General features: G+C 44.4%; 1 protein-coding gene across 2 annotated transcripts in view; it reads left to right on the top strand.

Moving 5' to 3' along the window:
• Positions 1-18282, top strand: part of STK24 (serine/threonine kinase 24) — a 104164-nt gene that overhangs the window by 63653 nt on the left and 22229 nt on the right. For both annotated transcript variants that reach the window (XM_054719895.1, XM_054719896.1), the window contains one exon: positions 13951-14007. In XM_054719895.1, coding sequence (XP_054575870.1) covers positions 13951-14007 — 57 coding nt within the window. The remainder of the gene's footprint in view (positions 1-13950; positions 14008-18282) is intronic.

Here is an 18282-nt window from a genome sequence, read left to right as displayed (position 1 = left end):
AACTCCCTTTGGAAGCTGTTCGCCTTTAGACCAAAGGCTACACAAGGCAGTCATGGTGTAAATATGAATTTGCCACCCGTGCATTTGAAACACATCATATGTTTTTGGTGAATCTACCAATTCCATAAATTGTTAATATTAAAGACACCTCTTTAAAGGTCTGTAAAACACAATGAAGTCTTTATTCTTTCTCACCACACTCACCCTCTGACTTGGACTAATCTGATCTCTTTGGGCTGTGTCTTTATCAAAGAATTAATGCTAAATCCTCATTAATCACTTTTGGTTTTTGTAGTAGATATTTCTGACATGTTGCATAAGGACCATTGAGATCACCTATCAGAGGGTAAGGTTGTAATTAACTGAAATGGTTCACTTTTGCAGAAAGAGCATATTGTTAACTTGTAGCAAGATTTATGGCATAGAACTTGCTCATTTTGGTGATTTGTAATCATTTACTGATGTTTGCTCTCTATTGAGGATAGATACAAGGGAGGAAAGAAAAAGCCTTCTTTTACCTCCCAGGGCACTTTTTCATGCTTCTCTTTGTTACTTCTGTACCCTCAGATTGAGATGATATGTGAGTGTATCTCCTGGATAACCTTGTAAGCGTCCTTAAGTTTAAGCAGTGATTTTATTCATCTTAATGTCTACCAGCATTCAGCACAGAAACTCCCCATTAATAGATTTATTGCTTGTTGTGTCAAATCTATGCTGATGGAAGCGAGGAACATCTGTACCCATTGGGAAGAGTTAATTACTAAAATCCATGAACACGTAAGCACACAGTTACAAGGTCGTCTCTACCAGAAGAGACAATCCTGTGACTTATGCCCCAAGAAGAGCTTTATAGGGAATGCCCAGTGTTCTTTCCAATTTATTAAAGCACATTAGGATAATAATTCTTAAACAGGGCATGATGGAGGGCTGTGTGTAAATCCCTCAAATTATAGGCATACGTTTTGTAAATTGATGCACTTTTCAGCAGTTAGATTAGAGTTCCTTGATTTCTGAAACAGTTAAATGTTAAGAATAGTTACATTAGAATGTATTTTCCTCACTGGAATTCTTTAGAAATTGCTTAGAAGTCATGATTTTTTTATTGTGATTCCGGCTTAGGTTTCTGACTCAGTGTCAGAATATCTGAATTTGAGCCCCGGTTGCTCTCCTTTTTTCCCATTGACTAGGTATCTTAATTTGTAAAATGTTAAGGAAGTCCAGCTGGGTGTAGCTCAGTGGTTAAGTTTCGACCCATGTGAACCAGAAGGTCAAGGTTCAATTCCTGGTCAGGGCACATGCCTGGGTTGTGGGCGCCATCCCCAGTAGAGGGCGTGCAGGAAGCAGCTGATCAGTGATTCTCTCTCATTGTTGATGTTTCTATCTCTCCCTCTCACTTTCTCTCTGAAAAAAAGTATATATATATGTATAAATATGTATGTATATGTAGATTTTATATATATATGAGATTACCTAAGTAGACAGTATGATTACACCAAATGCAATACTCTATGAAGGTATTTAATAACTTGTGAGGTGCCACTGCATTGCATGAATGCAAAATGGTGGTGGGGACCCCACCTACTTGACCAGCAGAAAGACAGTAGAAATTCTGGGGCCACCCATTGTGAAGGAGAATGTGGCCGGCCCTAGTCCTGTGGAGGACTCGGCCCTCCCCTCCTTCAGTGAATGTCGCCACCCAACACTGGGCCACAGCTGAGCGGCCCCTGGTGGTCAGAGGGGATGGAAGATGGCCTGGGAGGACAGCAGTTTTGCAAGAAAGTGAGAGTTGACCTCTTCCTGTCCTTTCAGCTTTCTGTCAAACCAAGGCTGACTGGTTGTTAAGGAGTACAGATACCAAGGCAAGTTCAGGCCTGAAAACACTGCAGACCAAGCTGTGCTGTGCTGAGCAAATCCTGAGAGTTGGGGGGTGGGGGGTGGGGGCAGGTGGTATTAGAAAGTCAGATGAAGAAATGTTACCTGTACAGAGACGCTCACACATAACGTTCATTTCCAAAAGCACCTTTTTCTTCTCTAGAAATAACCCTCTTGGTGCCCAGGCAGCACTGCGTCCCTGCACATAGAAAAGCACTGGCTGCCATAGCCTCCCTCTTCCTGGGAGTTTTGTTCATTCCTTAGCAGGAACCTCCTCCACTTCCTTCTGGCCCTTTTCCAGATGTAAGTATTATGTTGTGATGTCATGAAAAGTCCTGTGGGTCAGGATAGTTGCTAGAATATTCTGTTTTATTCAAGGACAAAATCATTTGAACTTCTAGCTGTCTGTCTGTTCGTTTGTCTATCTTTATACAGAAGCGGTTTATTGATCACTCTTCTTACCCATAGTTCTTGTTCTTTCTGAGTTAAATTTTAATTTATAAATTACAAAGAAATTATTTGTTTGATTCTGGATTTTCAAATTTACTATCATAAAATATTGCAGTCTGTTTGCATTTAAAATTTTTTCCCTCTAATAATATTCTTTATTTTTTTTTTTTGCTATACTTGCAAATTAGTGTGTTTGGTATTTTGTTCTTGATTACAGACATTGGAGGTTATTATTTTTAAAAATTAATGTATATTCTTATTCTAATATTTTCTATTAATTGTACATGTATCTTTATTAATTCTTTACTTTCCTTAGTTTGGTTCCTTTCCTTAGGCTTCTGTCTTCCTTCCTAACTTTTGGGTTGGACATTTAATTTTTTTTCTTTTTCGGCTTGGTAATAGGAATACATAGTGCTGTCAGTTTTCCTTTGGCTCTTTTCTGTAGTTTCTGGTGTTTGTATTGTTCCCAACATCATGTTTTGATTTTTGTTGTTTGAGCTAAGGATTTGATCCAGTAATTTACAGTTGCTTTGTTTCCCTTTGTGCTGTTTCAGGTCTTACTGTACAACCTTATTTTTAATTGCGTAGAGTGGCCTTTCTCCCATTTCACAGTTGTTTCCAACACTAGAAGACTTTCCTTGCCTTTGTCCTCCTCTCAGAGCCTGGGAAGAGAGAGGGAAGCCTGGGATCTCGTCCCCACCCCTTTACTCATCAGTGCGCTTATCCTTGGTGTGCGGAATTATTTCCCTTCCACCTGTGTGCCTCAGGATTGCTTTGGGGTGAGCAGAGAAGGGGTGTGCCAATGGGATGAGAGGTGGGGAGGCCGGCTGAAGGCTTCAGGACCGGCTGCATTCTTGGATCTGCAAGTTCCTTTACGCTTTGGCTCCTTTTGTAGGGCCTGGGCCTACTGCAGCTGCCTCATGGGATGTGCTGAGCCCCAGTGGAAATACTGTGTGTACATGGGCACCTGGCACTGTGCCTAACACACAAAAGGTGCGCCACAGCGTGCTCCTCCTCTCCTGCTCCAGCCAGGCCATCACAGGCTTTCCGTGCCGCCGTCCGTGCCCTGTGCATCAGGCCGGTGCTGGGCCCCCACCTCGCTCCTTCACTCCAGCAGCCTCTTCAGACAGTATTGACAGAGATCATTTTCCACAGAAATTCCGTTTTTCTGTTTTTTACATGTAAGGCCTTCTTCCCTATTGGAGCCTGTTACAGACCCACAGCTGCTGTGTCATTCCGCCTCAGCCTTCAGTTGTGTTGCTGAGATAACACACAAGTTCACAATGCACTTGAGAAGTAGGGTAGCCAGTGGGGAAAGTGACTCAAAGGGATTTAATGTTCTGTGCTTGTGGGATCATCTTATTATGAAAGGATTAGTAAAATGATAGGGACTGACCTTTATTTACCTGGGATGACTCGCATACACGGGTGGGCAAAAGTAGGCTTACAGTTATCCTCATAGAAAAAAAACACATAATACAAGAATAAATAATAATACAAGAATAAACTTTCACATACAACTGTAAACCTACTTTTGCCCATACTTGTATATTCTGAGCACCCCTTCACTTAAAAATATTGCTATATATCACTTGTTAGAAAGGCAAACAACTTTTCCTCTACCCTCTTTTTGACTAGGGGGTCTGCAAATTAAAATGACAGAAGACAGATTAACAGGAGAAAAGTTTATAAGTGTGCATACTCATTAAATGATTAAGATAGAGGCTTATATCCTAATTAAGGAGAAGGGAGGGGAAGAACAAATGTGTTTCTTTAGGAAAGACAAATGGGATTTTACAGCAGATAAGAAAATAAGTGCTGCTCTCTCTACAGACAGGAGAGGTCCTGCTTCCTCCTCCAGGCCAGGGGGATTTATGGTAGGTTAATTCTGTTCTTCCTCCTGAGAGTAGGCCCACCCCAAAGAGGGGATTTATGTAGCCTCACCTCCCAGAAATTGCTGCTTTAGTCAGATAAGGGAAGCTCCTAGCAGTCTTCTTTCTGCATCTATTAAATAGAAGATATTTTCAGCTTAAAATAATCTTCATACTAACCCAAAGGGCTCCCACTGGGTCCCCACATACTAAATTTCACTGTATCAGTTACCATCGCTGTGCTGGTTCCAACCTCTCTCCCAAACTCCAAAACCATATTTTTCAACTGTTGCTCTGCTGTATCTGCCAGACTGTCCCATCAATATTGCAAAAGTACAAAGAGCCATCTCGGCTTCCCTCCCCTGTCCACCTAGTTGTCCTCTTTCTGACCTTCCTATCTGTATTCCTGGAGTCCTCACTTACTGCGGCTCAAACGAGCGGAAACACTCATCAGGGCCACTTCTAGAATGTCTCCAGGTCTCGCCCTGACCTGCTCACTCATTCTATCATGTAGGTAGTTGCTGGTTACTTATCCTCCTCTGAAAGTTTTGATTTCCCCATTGCTTATTAAGTTAAGCTGAAACTCCACCAACTGGCATTATTCTCACCTGCTTAGCTGAACAGGATCACTTGTTTATTCCTTGACCATCCCCAGGTATCTGCCAGAAACACCCCTGTCACCCTGCCCCAGTCAGCCTTAGTACTTTTTCTTATTTTTTATTTTATTATTATTATTATTTTTTGTCTAAAGTTTTACTTTTTCCCCAATTGACCCCCTCCCTCATCCCTTCCCAGCCCGGGTAAGCCCCCACTGCCCCAGTGTCTGTGTCCATTAATTATACTAATATGCATGCATGTAAATCCTTTGGTTGCTCTCTAACCCCCCCATCCCCTACCGTTTGTCTCTAGATTGATCTATTCTTCTTCATCAAATTATGTTGATCATTATATCCCACATATGAATGAGATCATGTGATATTTATCTTTCTCCGACTGGCTTATTTCGCTTAGCATAATGCTCTCCAGGTCCATCCATGCTGTTGCAAATGGTAAAAGTTCCTTCTTTTTAATAGCGGCGTAGTATTCCATTGTGTAGATGTACCACAGTTTTTTAATCCACTCATCTGCCGATGGGCACGTAGGGTGTTTCCAAATCTTAGCTATTGTAAGTTGTGCTGTTATGAACATAGGGGTGCATATATCCTTTCTGATTGGTGTTTCTGGTTTCTTGGGATATATTCCTATAAGTGGGATCACTGGGTCAAATGGGAGTTCCATTTTTAACATTTTGAGGAAGCTCCATACTGTTCTCCACAGTGGCTGCACCAGTCTGCATTCCCACCAGCAGTGCATGAGGGTTCCTTTTTCTCCGCATCCTTGCCAGCACTTGTCATTTGTTGACTTGTTGATAATGGCCATTCTGACAGGTGTGAGATGGTATCTCATTGTTGTTTTGATTTGCATCTCTGGGATGATTAGTGACTTTGAGCATGTTTTCATATGCCTCTGGGCCTTCTGTATGTCCTCTTTCGAAAAGTGTCTATTTAGTTCCTTTGACCATTTTTTTATTGGATCGTTTATCTTCCTTTTGTTAAGTTGTATGAGTTTTCTGTAAATTTTGGAGATTAAACCCTTATCGGAAATACCATTGGCAAATATGTTCTCCCATGCAGTGGGCTTTCTTGTTGTTTTGTTGGTGGTTTCTTTTGTTGTGCAGAAGCTTTTTATTTTGATGTAGTCCCATTTGTTTATTGTCTCCTTAGTCTCCATTGCCCTACGATCTGTGTCTGTAAAGATATTGCTACGACATATGTCTGCTATTTTGCTGCCTATGGAGTCTTGTAGGATTTTTATGGTTTCCTGTCTTATATTCAAGTCCTTTAGCCATTTTGAGTTTGTTTTTGTGTTTGGTGTAAGTTGGTGGTCTAGTTTCATTTTTTTGCATATATCTGTCCAAATTTCCCAGCACCATTTATTGAAGAGACTGTCTTGACTCCATTGTATGCTCTTGCCTCCTTTGTCAAATATTAATTGAGCATAATGGCTTGGGTCGATTTCTGCGTTCTCTATTCTGTTCCATTGGTCTATATGTCTGTTCTTGTGCCAGTACCAGGCAGTTTTGAGAACCGTGGCTTTGTAATACAGCTTGATATCTGGTAATCTATTAGAACTGCTGGGAGGACAGTGAGAGTTGACCTCTCTTCCTGTCCTTTCAGGTTTCTGTCAAACCAAGGCTGACTGGTTGTTAAGGAGTACAGATACCAAGGAAAGTTCAGGCCTGAAAACACTGCAGACCAAGCTGTGATCCCTCCAACTTTATTCTTCTTTCTCAGGATTGCTGTGGCTATTTGGGGTCTTTTTTTTATTCCAGATGAATTTTTGGAGAGTTTGTTCTAGATCTTTGAAATACGCTGTTGGTATATTAATGGGGATTGCATTGAATCTGATGATTGCTTTGGGTAGTATGGACATTTTAATGATGTTGATTTTGCCTTAGTTCTTCAAGTTGCAGCTCAAATACCACTTCTCTCTTGGAGTTTCATCTAAGCCTTCTCCTCATTCAGTTCAGATGGGCCTCTCAGAACACCCATGGCATTTTGTATCTCTTTTGTGGCACCCAGTGCAGGCTGTCTGATTGTAGTTATTTGTCCACGTTTTCTATTATGAAAAGTTTCTTAAAGTCAGAGTCTAGATATATACCGTGTTCATAGTAGCTGTCTAAATTATTTAAGAAATGGTAGCATCAGTGAAACAGGAAACAAGTTTTTTGAAGTCAGGAACCATATTCTGTACCTTGAATACAATTGGAAGGCTGTGATGTCAGGGAGTCTCTGAGGGACTGGTCTCAGGGTCAGAGAGCTGGTAAGGGTCAGAGGCAGGATTCAAATCCTGTCTCAACATTCTGTGTTCATGCCCACATCTTAACAAAAAAGTATCTTTGCTTTAAAAACCATATTGTTAAGGAAGTCTTAACCCACCTATCTATCTATCTATCTATCTATCTATCTATCTATCTATCTATCTATCTAAAAGGCCAAATGACCGGCTGACCAGCCGGTACCTATGACGCGCACTGACCACCAGGGGACAGACACTCAACGCAGGAGCTGCCGAGCTGCAGTGACTTGGCAGTGGCGGTTCTCAGGTGACGCAGCCCAGAACCAGAGAGGAGGGAGCCTGATTCCTCGCGGCGCCTCGTGGTTCCTGAATCTGGTTTACTGCACACTTGCATTTGCGTTCCACACCCTGTACGACAGCAACTTTGCAGAGTGCCCTCTCGCACTCTGGGACCCCTCGGGGGATGTCCAAGAGCCGGTTTTGGCCCGATCCCCACAGGCCAGGCTGAGGGACCCCACCTGCCAGAGGGACCCCGCTCACTGTGCAGACTCCCTTCAAGCTGTGGCGCCACTCCAGGCATTCTAATTAATGTCCGTTCAATGTGCACGAATCCGTGCACTGGGCCACACGTATTTTAATAAAACCTGCTGTACTTTAGGTGATTCTTGGGCTCAGCCTTTTGTTACGGCTAATGAATTTGGATGCAGTGTAGATGCAAAATGTACTTAACTTCATTTTAGAATTTCTGTGTAAAAAATCTTGTTAACTGTGTGGAATCTTACCCTGTCTTGTTTACCTTGTTTTAACCTTCCTGTCGTCTGTTGTTGTCTGTCAAGCCCCCTTTCCCCTGAAAAGGGAGCCCCCATTTTCAGTCACCAGCACAGGTTCTTAGGAAGCAGTTGCCATCAATTCAGGTTGCCTGTAAGTGGCCTCATTATTGATGTTGTGTCGCCATTAAATTAATTTCTGCAAGCAAAAACTACCAAAAGCAAAACCCAAAGACAAATGAGGAAAATGCTGTGTTTGCAGATCATGTTGTAGGAGGCTAATTTTCTTAATGTTAGAAGCTCCCGTTTTTAACAAAGGCCTGTTACCCAGTAAAAAAAATGGACAAAGGAAATGAATTAAGGGTTCATAGAAAATAAACACGACCCTCCAATATATAAAAGTGTTCAACCTTACAATAAGATGAACTCATTGAAATACCATTATTTTCCACTTATGGATTGATGACTGTCCTCATTTTCTGCCATAATGAAGTACCACAGATGGCATGGCTTAAACAACAGAAATTCATTTCCCCACAAACCTGGAAGTTGGAAGTCTGAGATAAGTCTCGGTTGGTTTCCTCTCAGGTCTGGCTTGCAGGTGGATGTCTTCTCTCCGTGTCTTCACTGGTCTTCCTTCTGTGGGTACCTTTTACATTGTGAATCCTGAATTAATTAAATAAGCCATTTTCTTTCCCCATATGGGAAAATTATATTATAGGAACATTCATGATTTATGTTGTTTGAGGTAATTTTTAAAAAATGAAATTATTCTGATTAAAATTATTCTTGTTTTAAGAACTCTTCTGATTTATTTCTCGTAGAGTGCCTCACAGGTCACCGTTTGTGAGGTTTACGGGGGCAGTGCTTGCACATCCGGGCAGGGACAGCGTGGTCCTCTGGTCACTGAGAACAGGCCAAGTGTGTCTTTGACCAGACCATTCTTTTCAACACTTGCCTCAAGGCTGGGAGAGCAGTAATGCTTTTTTAATTCCAGTATAGAATGTGTATGAATCGTTGTTCCAGATTTTATTTTCCTCATACACTCCCATGCAGAGAAATACTATTTGGTGTTGTTAATTGGGCTGTTTTGGTTTCTGCAGGTTATTTTAAGGCATGTATGGGTGATGATGTTGATAAGCAAATACCACTTTGCATGTGTTTAGTACTTCGAACTTTGCAGAGTGATTTCACATTCATTATCTCATTTTATTGTCAGTTGAACTGGGAGGTTTAGAACCATGGAGATTATTATCGTTTTTTAAGGGCTGAGGAATCCAAAGCTTGGGTGTCTCATGGTAAGTAAGTGATAGTCTTCTAGCTGGAGGTTTCAGGGTTCCTATATGCAAAACTGACGGGGCTGGAATGAGGAGGGAATTATTCGTCAGTGCTTCTCGTCTAGTAGCACTTGATCATACAGTGAAGTGGCTTTCAATGAGGGTGATTTTGGCTCTTTGAGGCCATCAGAAATGTCTGAGAACCTTTTGGTCATCAGAACCCGAGATGTGGTACTGGCACCTAGTGGGTAGAGAGCCAGGGATGCTGCTAGACTCTGTAGGCACTAGACAGTGCCCACAGAGAGAATTGTTCCCCACATGTCAGTGTCAAGGATGAGAAACCCTGGTGTAGCTGCACGCCATTCCTGGGTGGAGGATGAGATGGCCCTCTCTCTGAGGTGAGAGGAAGGTGAGGACAGTGCTTGGGGGTGGAGAATGAAGGAGGGAGACAGGTACCCTGAGTCAGTATCCTCAGAGAACTGCCCTGTGAGCTGGACTTGCAGGGGGTCTATCAGAGAGAGCCCCTGTGCAGAAACCTGCAGATGTTGGACTGGGGGCATGGAGCAGAGCGTGTGGAAATGAGGTGGGGAGACAGAGGGTACATGCTTGTGAAGGGCACTAGTTCACCAAGCCAGAGTTTGGAAGTCATGACAGAATTTAGCAGAAGCTCTCAGATATTTTAAAATCAGGAGTTTGTTGTTGTTTCTTAAGATAAGAGATTGACTCACTCTCTATAATGTTGGGTGGACACCTTTATGTCAAACCGCTCAAATTGTACCCCATACCTCCTTCCCCTGGGCTTCCTGTCAGTAGATGGCACTGCCAGGTGTTCATTCAAGTGAGGCCAAAGCCAAAGTCGCTTTGACCTCCTTGCGCACCACCCAGTCCTGTCATTTCTGCTTCCCAAGCCTCTCCAGATGATGTCACACTCACCTTCACCTTCACCTTTCCCCAGACCGTACACGAGCCTTTAACTATTTCCAGCCACTTCTCCACACACATTGAGTGCTTGCCAAACGAGCATTGCTTTGGTGTACCCTTCAGTGCCTTAGGAGAAATCTGACATGTTTACCCCCAGCTACTACAAGATTGGCCCTTCTCTGTCACTCTCCACCCGCCCCTCCTTGTGCCTTCTTTCCATTGGGTCTTTGATGCTGCCTCTTCCCTGCCTTGCAGCTTCACTCCTGCCACCTGGATGCTGACCTGCATTTCTCCCCCTGGTCCCCTCCCTCCACTTCTCCCCTGACCCCAGTGCCAACTCATCATTCAGGTTCTGACGTGAGCTGCCAGGTCCCTGCTGTACCCTCCCTTGGCACCCACTTGTGAGTTGTAGTTAGTCAAACATCATTGAAGGTTGTCTTCAGCTCTAGAAGGCAAGCTCCCTGTGCGGAAGGCAGGTGCTCACCCTGCTTACTGCTGCCTCCTGGTGCTCGCCCCTGGGAAAAGCTGCCCAGTGGCATCTCAGCCAGGAGTGAGTGGGGACTGGCCGACTCTCCACGGCAAGATGAGTGACACACCCAGTAAGGTCAGAAAGCAAGTCTAGGCAAGAGGCGGTGGCCAGTGGAGCCTTTCGCGATGCAATTTCCATTTTATTCCCCAATTAGTGGATTAGTGGTGCTGATGGAATTGGGGACAAAAACACATTAGTCACAGGACCTAGCTAAGGTACTTAAAATGCAGTGGCCTGAAAAAAGGACCTACTGCTGTTTTCCTAAGTGCCCTTGAATCTGGTGGACTTCATGTTTACATAATAGCGTTCATACCCCAGCAGGTCTGGTACCAGGAAGCAGCTGGATGAAAATAGAAACCGGCTGGTCTTTTTACTGCATCTTCCTCTCCAGAAAGGCCAGGTCTCTACAATGAAAGGGTGGGGCTTTAGCCTTTTAGCTGGAGAGCAGCTGGTTTGCCAGTTGTCCTGCTATTGCTCTAACGCCCCCTGTGGTATTAGGACAACACTGGAGATGGGTCACTTATCTCTGAAAGGAAGAATTAGTACTTTAAAGTGTTGTTTTGTTTCCTTGGTACTTAGTTACTTGCTAGGCTGACCCAGGATGGAGCTTCAGAATGGCAGACAAGGTGTGGTCACTTGTGTCTTGTTCCAGGAAGCAGTGTGGTGACACTGGAATCTCCAGAGTCAGCAAAGGCTGTTCCCAGGGTGTCTTATTGCACAGCTCCCTGCAGTGGGGAGTGAGGTGAGGAGAGATTACAGACCTGCTGAGAGTTTATCTTGCTCTTGTAAACTTGCCCTTAATGCCCATAAAATAATAAAAGAGATGGGAGCTGGGTCAAACAGCCCCGTAAAAAAAAAGGGAATGAGAGTAGAAACCCAAGTTCCCTTAGAGGAAAACAATTTAAATTTCCCATGTCATCAAAAATGGTATTGGGCGTTCCCTGGAATAGTTTATTTCTACCAGATAGGATGCTTTTGGAATGCTCCGAAGGAGCAACACAACATTCTCTAGTAGCAGGTGTTAGAGAGATCTGCCATTGGGCATATTTGTGAACAGAGAGGAAGGTTGGAGATCACTCTTTCTGATAGGAAGTTCTCTTTAAGTCAGGACCAGGAGGTGATTGAGCCTGTTCAAGGCAGGTGCCCTTGACTGGATGAGTGGTTGTTAGGTGAGGAGATCTTTGTATGTATAAGGTGGATTCCAAACACATCATTTAAGGCTTCTTTCTGTGCCTTTTTCAATCTAGACTTAAATTGTCTTCATCACATTAGTAGTCAAGGCCATTTAAAAGCTTGTAAGTGTTCTATAAACAGTCAAACGTGGACTGTCTATTTAGGATATTATAGAATTGACTTCAGATGTCAGGGTTTGTTTTAAATTTTAGAAGGGATTATTTTTGCAAGTGCAGAGCAGGCACCAGTGCCCCCCTGAGTGAGTGCAGTCGGTGTGATTGACCCTTCCTTGGCTGCAGAGCGCCACAGGTAGCCTTCCTGAGCTCGAGCGTGCCAGGCACTGTCCCCTGGCGCTTAGGGGGACAGTAAATCTAAAATGGAAATCAGACCAGTAGGTCTAAAGCAAAAGTCTGTTGAGCATATGGGGCCACTGAGGGTTTTCCTGACAGGGAACTGCTGAGGTGAAATGGCCGAGAAGCCAGAGTCCTGTCACTAGAAACAGGAGTCCATGGCACCCGACAGAGGGGCCTTCTTGGGGATGATCTGAAGGGCAAAGGCACAGTTCTGTCCTGAAGGTACAAGAGCCTTGGAAGAGGTTTTGTTGTTCTATCCCGTGTTGATGCACACGAAAGCTACCATAAAGCACTGAGTTAGCAATGAATCTTGCTGGTACAAGCATACCCATGGACATGGCTCCCAGGCAGTGGGCCAGAACACCACTAGCGCTGCGATGGGTCAGCCACCACAGTATCACTGAAGGGTTACCTGCCATCGGTGCTGTTATGGGTAATTCGTGTCACCAGCTGTTGTTCTGTTCTGGCACTTAGCTGAGCATGGGTCAGAAGCTTAGAGAGGAAATACCTTCCCAGGCCCCTCAGCTTGTAAGGAGGGGTCAGAATCCCAATCCTGGTCTGGCTCATTCCCAAGCCCGAGTCTTCCTGACCACCGCACGGGAAGACCAGTGCAGATATTTGCTAGCTTCTTTCAAGGGAGAAGCAGTTTGGGATTTATGTTTCCAAAGAGAATGCTAGAATTCACAGGAGCTGCATGAGAGAGAAAAGGAAAAGACAGAGTAACAAATGGCACCTCACCCCGCTGGTGCGGGGAGCTAGGTGGACACAGACACAGACTTAGTTCAGCACGGGCCTCCTTTCCTGGAGCTCCCTGAGAGAGCACGGTAGCCTCTGGGGGTCTGAAATGGGCTGCCCTCTGCGAAGCTCAGGCTAGCTGGCCAGCCCACCACCCCTCCTTTGGAGCATTGCCTTTCCCTTTACTCATAGGGATGAGGGTCAGTCCCTGCATCACAGCTGCAGGCCACAGAAAAGGAAGTGGCCTGCTCCCAGGATTGTGTGCTCTGGGCACCTGGCTGACACCCGGGGGGGAGACTGTGTGGCTGCTGCTGGACTGAACTGGCTTTGGGGACTGGATCTCAAACCCTACTGTGCTTGTGGGTCATGGCCTGAGGTTGTTTACGAGTGGAGCCCCCTGTGGTCCCATCTTGTCCCATCTTCAGAGATGGCTGGTCCAGAAGGTCTGGTCACCTTGTCTGGAAGAGTCTGGTACAGGGCCTGGCCAGACATGGCAGCCCCTCTGACACAGGAGGCCTCTTGCCCACAGCTTGCTGGGCACATTTTCCTTGATGGCATATATCTTCTATATATATAAAAGCCTAAATGACCAGACAACCAGACAATTGGCGGGTGGCTATGACATGCACTGACCACCAGGGAGCAGACAACGCAGGAGCTTCCCCCTGATGGTCAGTGTGCTCCCACAGTGGGAGCATTGCTGAGCTGACAGATGGGTGCCAGAAGCCAGGCTGACGGCTGGCAAGTGCAGCTGAGACGGTCCGAGCCTCTCCTGTGGACAATCCCCCTGCGCGCCCAAGCAGCGGTGGTGGCAGGTGCAGCGGGGCTGGGATGAGCGGGAGCGGCGCTGTGCCCAGCCCAGCTGCGGGCTCCTCCCTGGCCGCCTGCTGCTTCGTGCACTACTTCGTGCTGTGCGGGATCAACGCGGACAGTGGGCTGGAGCCCGATAAGCTGGCGGGTAAGGCCAGGCTGCAGCAGCGTGGAGGGCCACTGATCCCCGCAGGCCAGGCTGAGGGACCCCACTCGTGTACAAATCCGTGCACTGGGCCTCTAGTGTATTTATAAAATTTTATGGTTTCAAAATAACAAAAAAAATACCTGTAGATTTTTTTTTTCCGGTTTTGCTCATTTTAAAAGTAATTTCTCTCTTTTTTGTTTTTGTAGGATACTAAGTTGTGGATAATAATGGAATATCTTGGTGGAGGCTCCGCACTAGATCTAGTAAGTATGTCGGAAGCCTGTGCATTAAGGCTCTTCTTGGTTTTGAAAGTAATTCTGTTTGTACATTTCCGTTTCTCTCTTTAAGTTCTATGAAAAATGGACCAAACTCTTTCTTATAATATGTATTTCTGCTTCTGATATATTATTGACAATTACAGGTCTACTTTTGAAACCAGTATTGTTGTTTCTTGGGAAACCCATGAACTCATTCATAAAAGCCAAGAAGGATTTTGCCTGTCACTATCTTACTGAAGATCAGTTTGCTAGTTTTCCAAAACTGGTTTTAACGTTTGTAGAGCTAATACCCCATCATTGTTTTAAATTTCAGAGAGTAACTTAGCTTCCAAAATATGTGGGCAATATTTTAATTTATAATTAATTAGAATTAGGATTTTAACAAATTAAACCGTTTTCAGAGTAAGACCCAGGCAGAGTGTGAGGCCTGCAGCACACTGCTCATACCAGAGCAGTGGGCAGGGTATGCAGCGGGGCTGCCTGGTCTGGACCTACTGCGCCATTAGTGTGCGCCACTGTCTCCCACATGAGATAGTGGGAGCTAGGTATAGGATGACCTTAAAGCCACAGTCTGGGACTTGCTTCTCATGGTAAAACACGGTTTACATGTTGGCCTCTGGCAAGATGCTCAGAAACAACCAGTGAATCATAGGCATTGTTTAAGTATTCCTTGAAGCACAGCATATGCAAAATCAATTCTTAAAAGACTGCACACGGTAGTTTAGCACTTGACATCTTGCCGCCCCTGTGGCTATGCAGCGAAATTAATGTCATCAGCCCTCTTTCCTACCTGTCCTACAAAGCTGGCCTTTGGGTGAGTGGTGATTTCTGGGACAGGCCTAACCTGTCATTTTGGTATTAGAGGGTGGGTCCTGCCTGATGGAAAGTTGTCAAGTGATGGTCTGCATTATTCACTGCTCAGTGTGAGAGCTGAAGGAAGCCCTGTTTTTTAGTGGTTATAGTCTACATAGGTTTTATTCGCTAAGGAAAGAAGTGCCCTCCGATTAAAAGGAGCTTGCTTTCTCACAATAATAGTTGCAATTCGTAGTTTTTTGGGGGAAGGTAAAACTCTAATGTTATAAACCATAAAAGCAGTTGGTCAAAATGATGTTCAAAGGAAATTTCAAGGAAAATATTTAATATGGTATGAACCTTTACATTAAAATGGGAACAGTGACAGAACAGCTGGATAAATTTTATGACTTGCTTCACTGCTTTTCCATAAATATACACACACAAAGAATTTCATTTTTTTATTATTTTGGAAAATACTTCAGGACTGTAGAAAATTATCTCATTTTGTTTAATTAGATTTCCTATTAAGTGAATTTCATTTGTGGCATATATAAAGTTGTTCGTGGGGACTCTTGTCTGACCTCAAGTTTTTCAGGGCAGCAATTCTAGTCTCTAAATGCTATAATTTATTCATTATTAATGCCACAGTTATTTACTTATTTAGTGGTAACTTTCTTTGGAGCTTTGACTTGAAGTCTGAAATTTTAGACATTACAGTTGGAAGAACTGTAGAACTCTCCATTTGAAAAAAAGTCTTGTGGAGTATGAGAGCCCCAGCAAATTGCCATCGACTTTGCACTCAACGGCCCTGTTGACAAGAACCAGGCATCCTTTTTGGATGTCCCTAATCATCTCGTTTTCATTGATGAGGAAACGGGACACTCAGGTTAGGTGTCCCAGCTCACAAACAGAGCTGGACTTTGGACCTCCTTGTGACCAGTTGCAAAGTCTGTGGCCTTCCCCGATCCCATGCTGTCCTTCCCCTCCCTCTGACCTCGTTGTATCTTTCTCTACTTCTAATCTCTGCCCCCAACTCTCTGAGCAGAAGACACACTTTACAAGAATTATCTTTTACATATTGAAAACTATTAGTATTATTTTGAGAGGGTCTTATGTTTATAACAGATTTTAAAAACCAGGATACTGTTACATAAAAATCTGATACCATGTAGAGATGTTTGGCAAACTTGAACATGTATTCGCAAAATATTTTTAAAAAATAAGATGGTGTATTCATTAAGGTTTAGACCGAGCTGCTGTTGTAGGGCCCCAGTGTCTCTCACAAGATAGAAATTTATTTTTCTCCCACGTGATGGGGTCAGTGGGCTCTAGTCCACGTGGTCACCAGGGTCCTGCACTAGTGGGTGGTCCTACCATCTGTATCCCATGGCATTCCCTGGTCTTCAGTCGTGCTTTCTGGCTGCCAGTGTTCCAAGACCAAGGCCAGGAAAGGGGCATGTGTCACTTCTCATGTTCCACTGGGGAGAACTTACTCACGTGGCCGTACGTGCTGCTGTGGAGGTGGGCAGGTGTGGCCTCTTGTTGAGTGGCCATGTTCCTAACTAATGGTGTCTGCTGCAGAGGAAGGCTGAGAGAACAGACTTGGGGAGAGGGAATTAGAGTCACCCAGAGGTGAGATGCAGCCGGTAGTCTTTCTTTTATAACAATTATTTGAAAATTTCACAGTTCTCTTCATGATAGAGACTGCCATGTATATAATGCCTAGAAATGGTAATGGTGGAGAATGCTAATATATGACTCTGAGAACTTAGCTCAACCTGGTCTTACCACTAGTGAGGATTTCTGTCATGTAGAAAGCAACTGAATACCGCTTATAGTGAGTTTTGACACCAAGGACATCCACTGTACCCCCCAAATAAAGAATAAGTCATTGGGGTTGGTATGTAGGCCAGATTAAAAGGGCCAGTTCTCAGTGATCCAGGAAGAGATTTTTCTGTTAGTTTTACTGAACTCTTCTTATCTCTCCTAGCCGATGACACCAGGCTGCTCTGCTGTTTCTTTCCAGAGACTGGGTAATAATAGAAGGGAGGTGGACGTTAAGCCCAAGCCTAGCCCCATGTTGCTAATGGTCTGTGTGGAGTGGAGAAGGGCATGGACTTGCACTCTGTGATATGACTTTGAACAACTGTGTTCTGGTGGTGTGAATAAGAGCAAATATGCCAGCATCTCTGCCCTTCTCTTTCCCCTAGGTTATGAGAAAAGTGGCTTTTCCTCATTTTGAGTGCTAAAACTTATATTTTCTATGAACACTCAAAAGTAGACGTGGAGAAGGCAGACAGGCAGGGTTTCCAGATTGTGTCTTTGGAACAGTAGTCTCAATGTGTGTTTCTTGAAAATAAGACTCTTGGGGTCCGATAACTGGGAACAGTTAGGTTCTGTGGAACAAAGTGTGTGACCTGTTGCCTCAGTTGGAGGTAACTTGGATAGTATCTCGATTAGCATTTGGGATACTTCCTTGCAGGCTAGTTAGCCCAGGCAATGGGACTTGCTCTGAGCACATAACACCGAGTAAAATGACAGTGAGCAGCACGTTGTCTCACACCTGAGTGCTGAGGTGAGGCGCCGAGGAGCTGCTCCATCACAGGTGTGCCCTGCTGCCCGACAGCCGGGATCTTAGGGAGCCAACAGTCAGGATGAGAACCTCCCCTCCTTCACCCAGACTTGGTGGGTTTTTGTGTAGACAGGTTGGGCCAGTGAGCAGAGGCGGCACAGCTCGCTAGATGAGCCGGAAGGTGGTTCCAGGCACGAGTGCAGCTGTCGCGAAGCAGAAAGGGGTCTCGGCTTCCCCGCCCGCCGCCACCTTCCCAGCCCCGGCCCTGACACACACCAAGGACTGCCTGTCTGAGAAAGGGTGCTGTCAGGCAGAACTCGACCTCACGAGGCGGGTCTCAGTTTTTCTTCCCTGGGCTTTCAAGCATCTGTCTTTTTAAAGCGTGCTTGGTGATGTCACAGGGTTGTATGGGCTAAGATGTGTGGGTTTGGGTTATGATGCATTCACTGTCAAGTCTGAAGACGTAATTCCGAGGACCATTGTTCAGATGAAAAATTGATAGGCTATTAGAATTCTGTGGCACCCCCCACCACCCCCCCATCTGACAGGCCCATGACCAGTTCTTTTGGGGGTGTTCGGTGGTTTTGCTGAAGTAATTTATGTAATTATTTAGTTGTGGTTGAATTCCCACTCTGTGAGTGATGGTGGATCTACCCAATTTGAACTGAGCTTTAGAACCCATTTTTTTCCCCTTTTGAAAAGGGCATGTATGTAGTTGACATTTCTTCCTAACACTTTATACATTTATCAATATCAAAGAGTCACTATAAATTTCTTTGAGTTTCTCAGAATAAAAGTTTTCAGAGGTAATTATTACCTCATTTGGGATAATATAATAAGTTGTTTTTGTTATATAACATATATATTTATATAACTAAAGAAAATACAACAAA

Source organism: Eptesicus fuscus, chromosome 8, assembly GCF_027574615.1.
Source record: "Eptesicus fuscus isolate TK198812 chromosome 8, DD_ASM_mEF_20220401, whole genome shotgun sequence".
Classification (NCBI taxonomy): Eukaryota; Metazoa; Chordata; class Mammalia; order Chiroptera; family Vespertilionidae; genus Eptesicus; species Eptesicus fuscus.
This window is presented reverse-complemented; position numbering and strand designations above follow the sequence as displayed.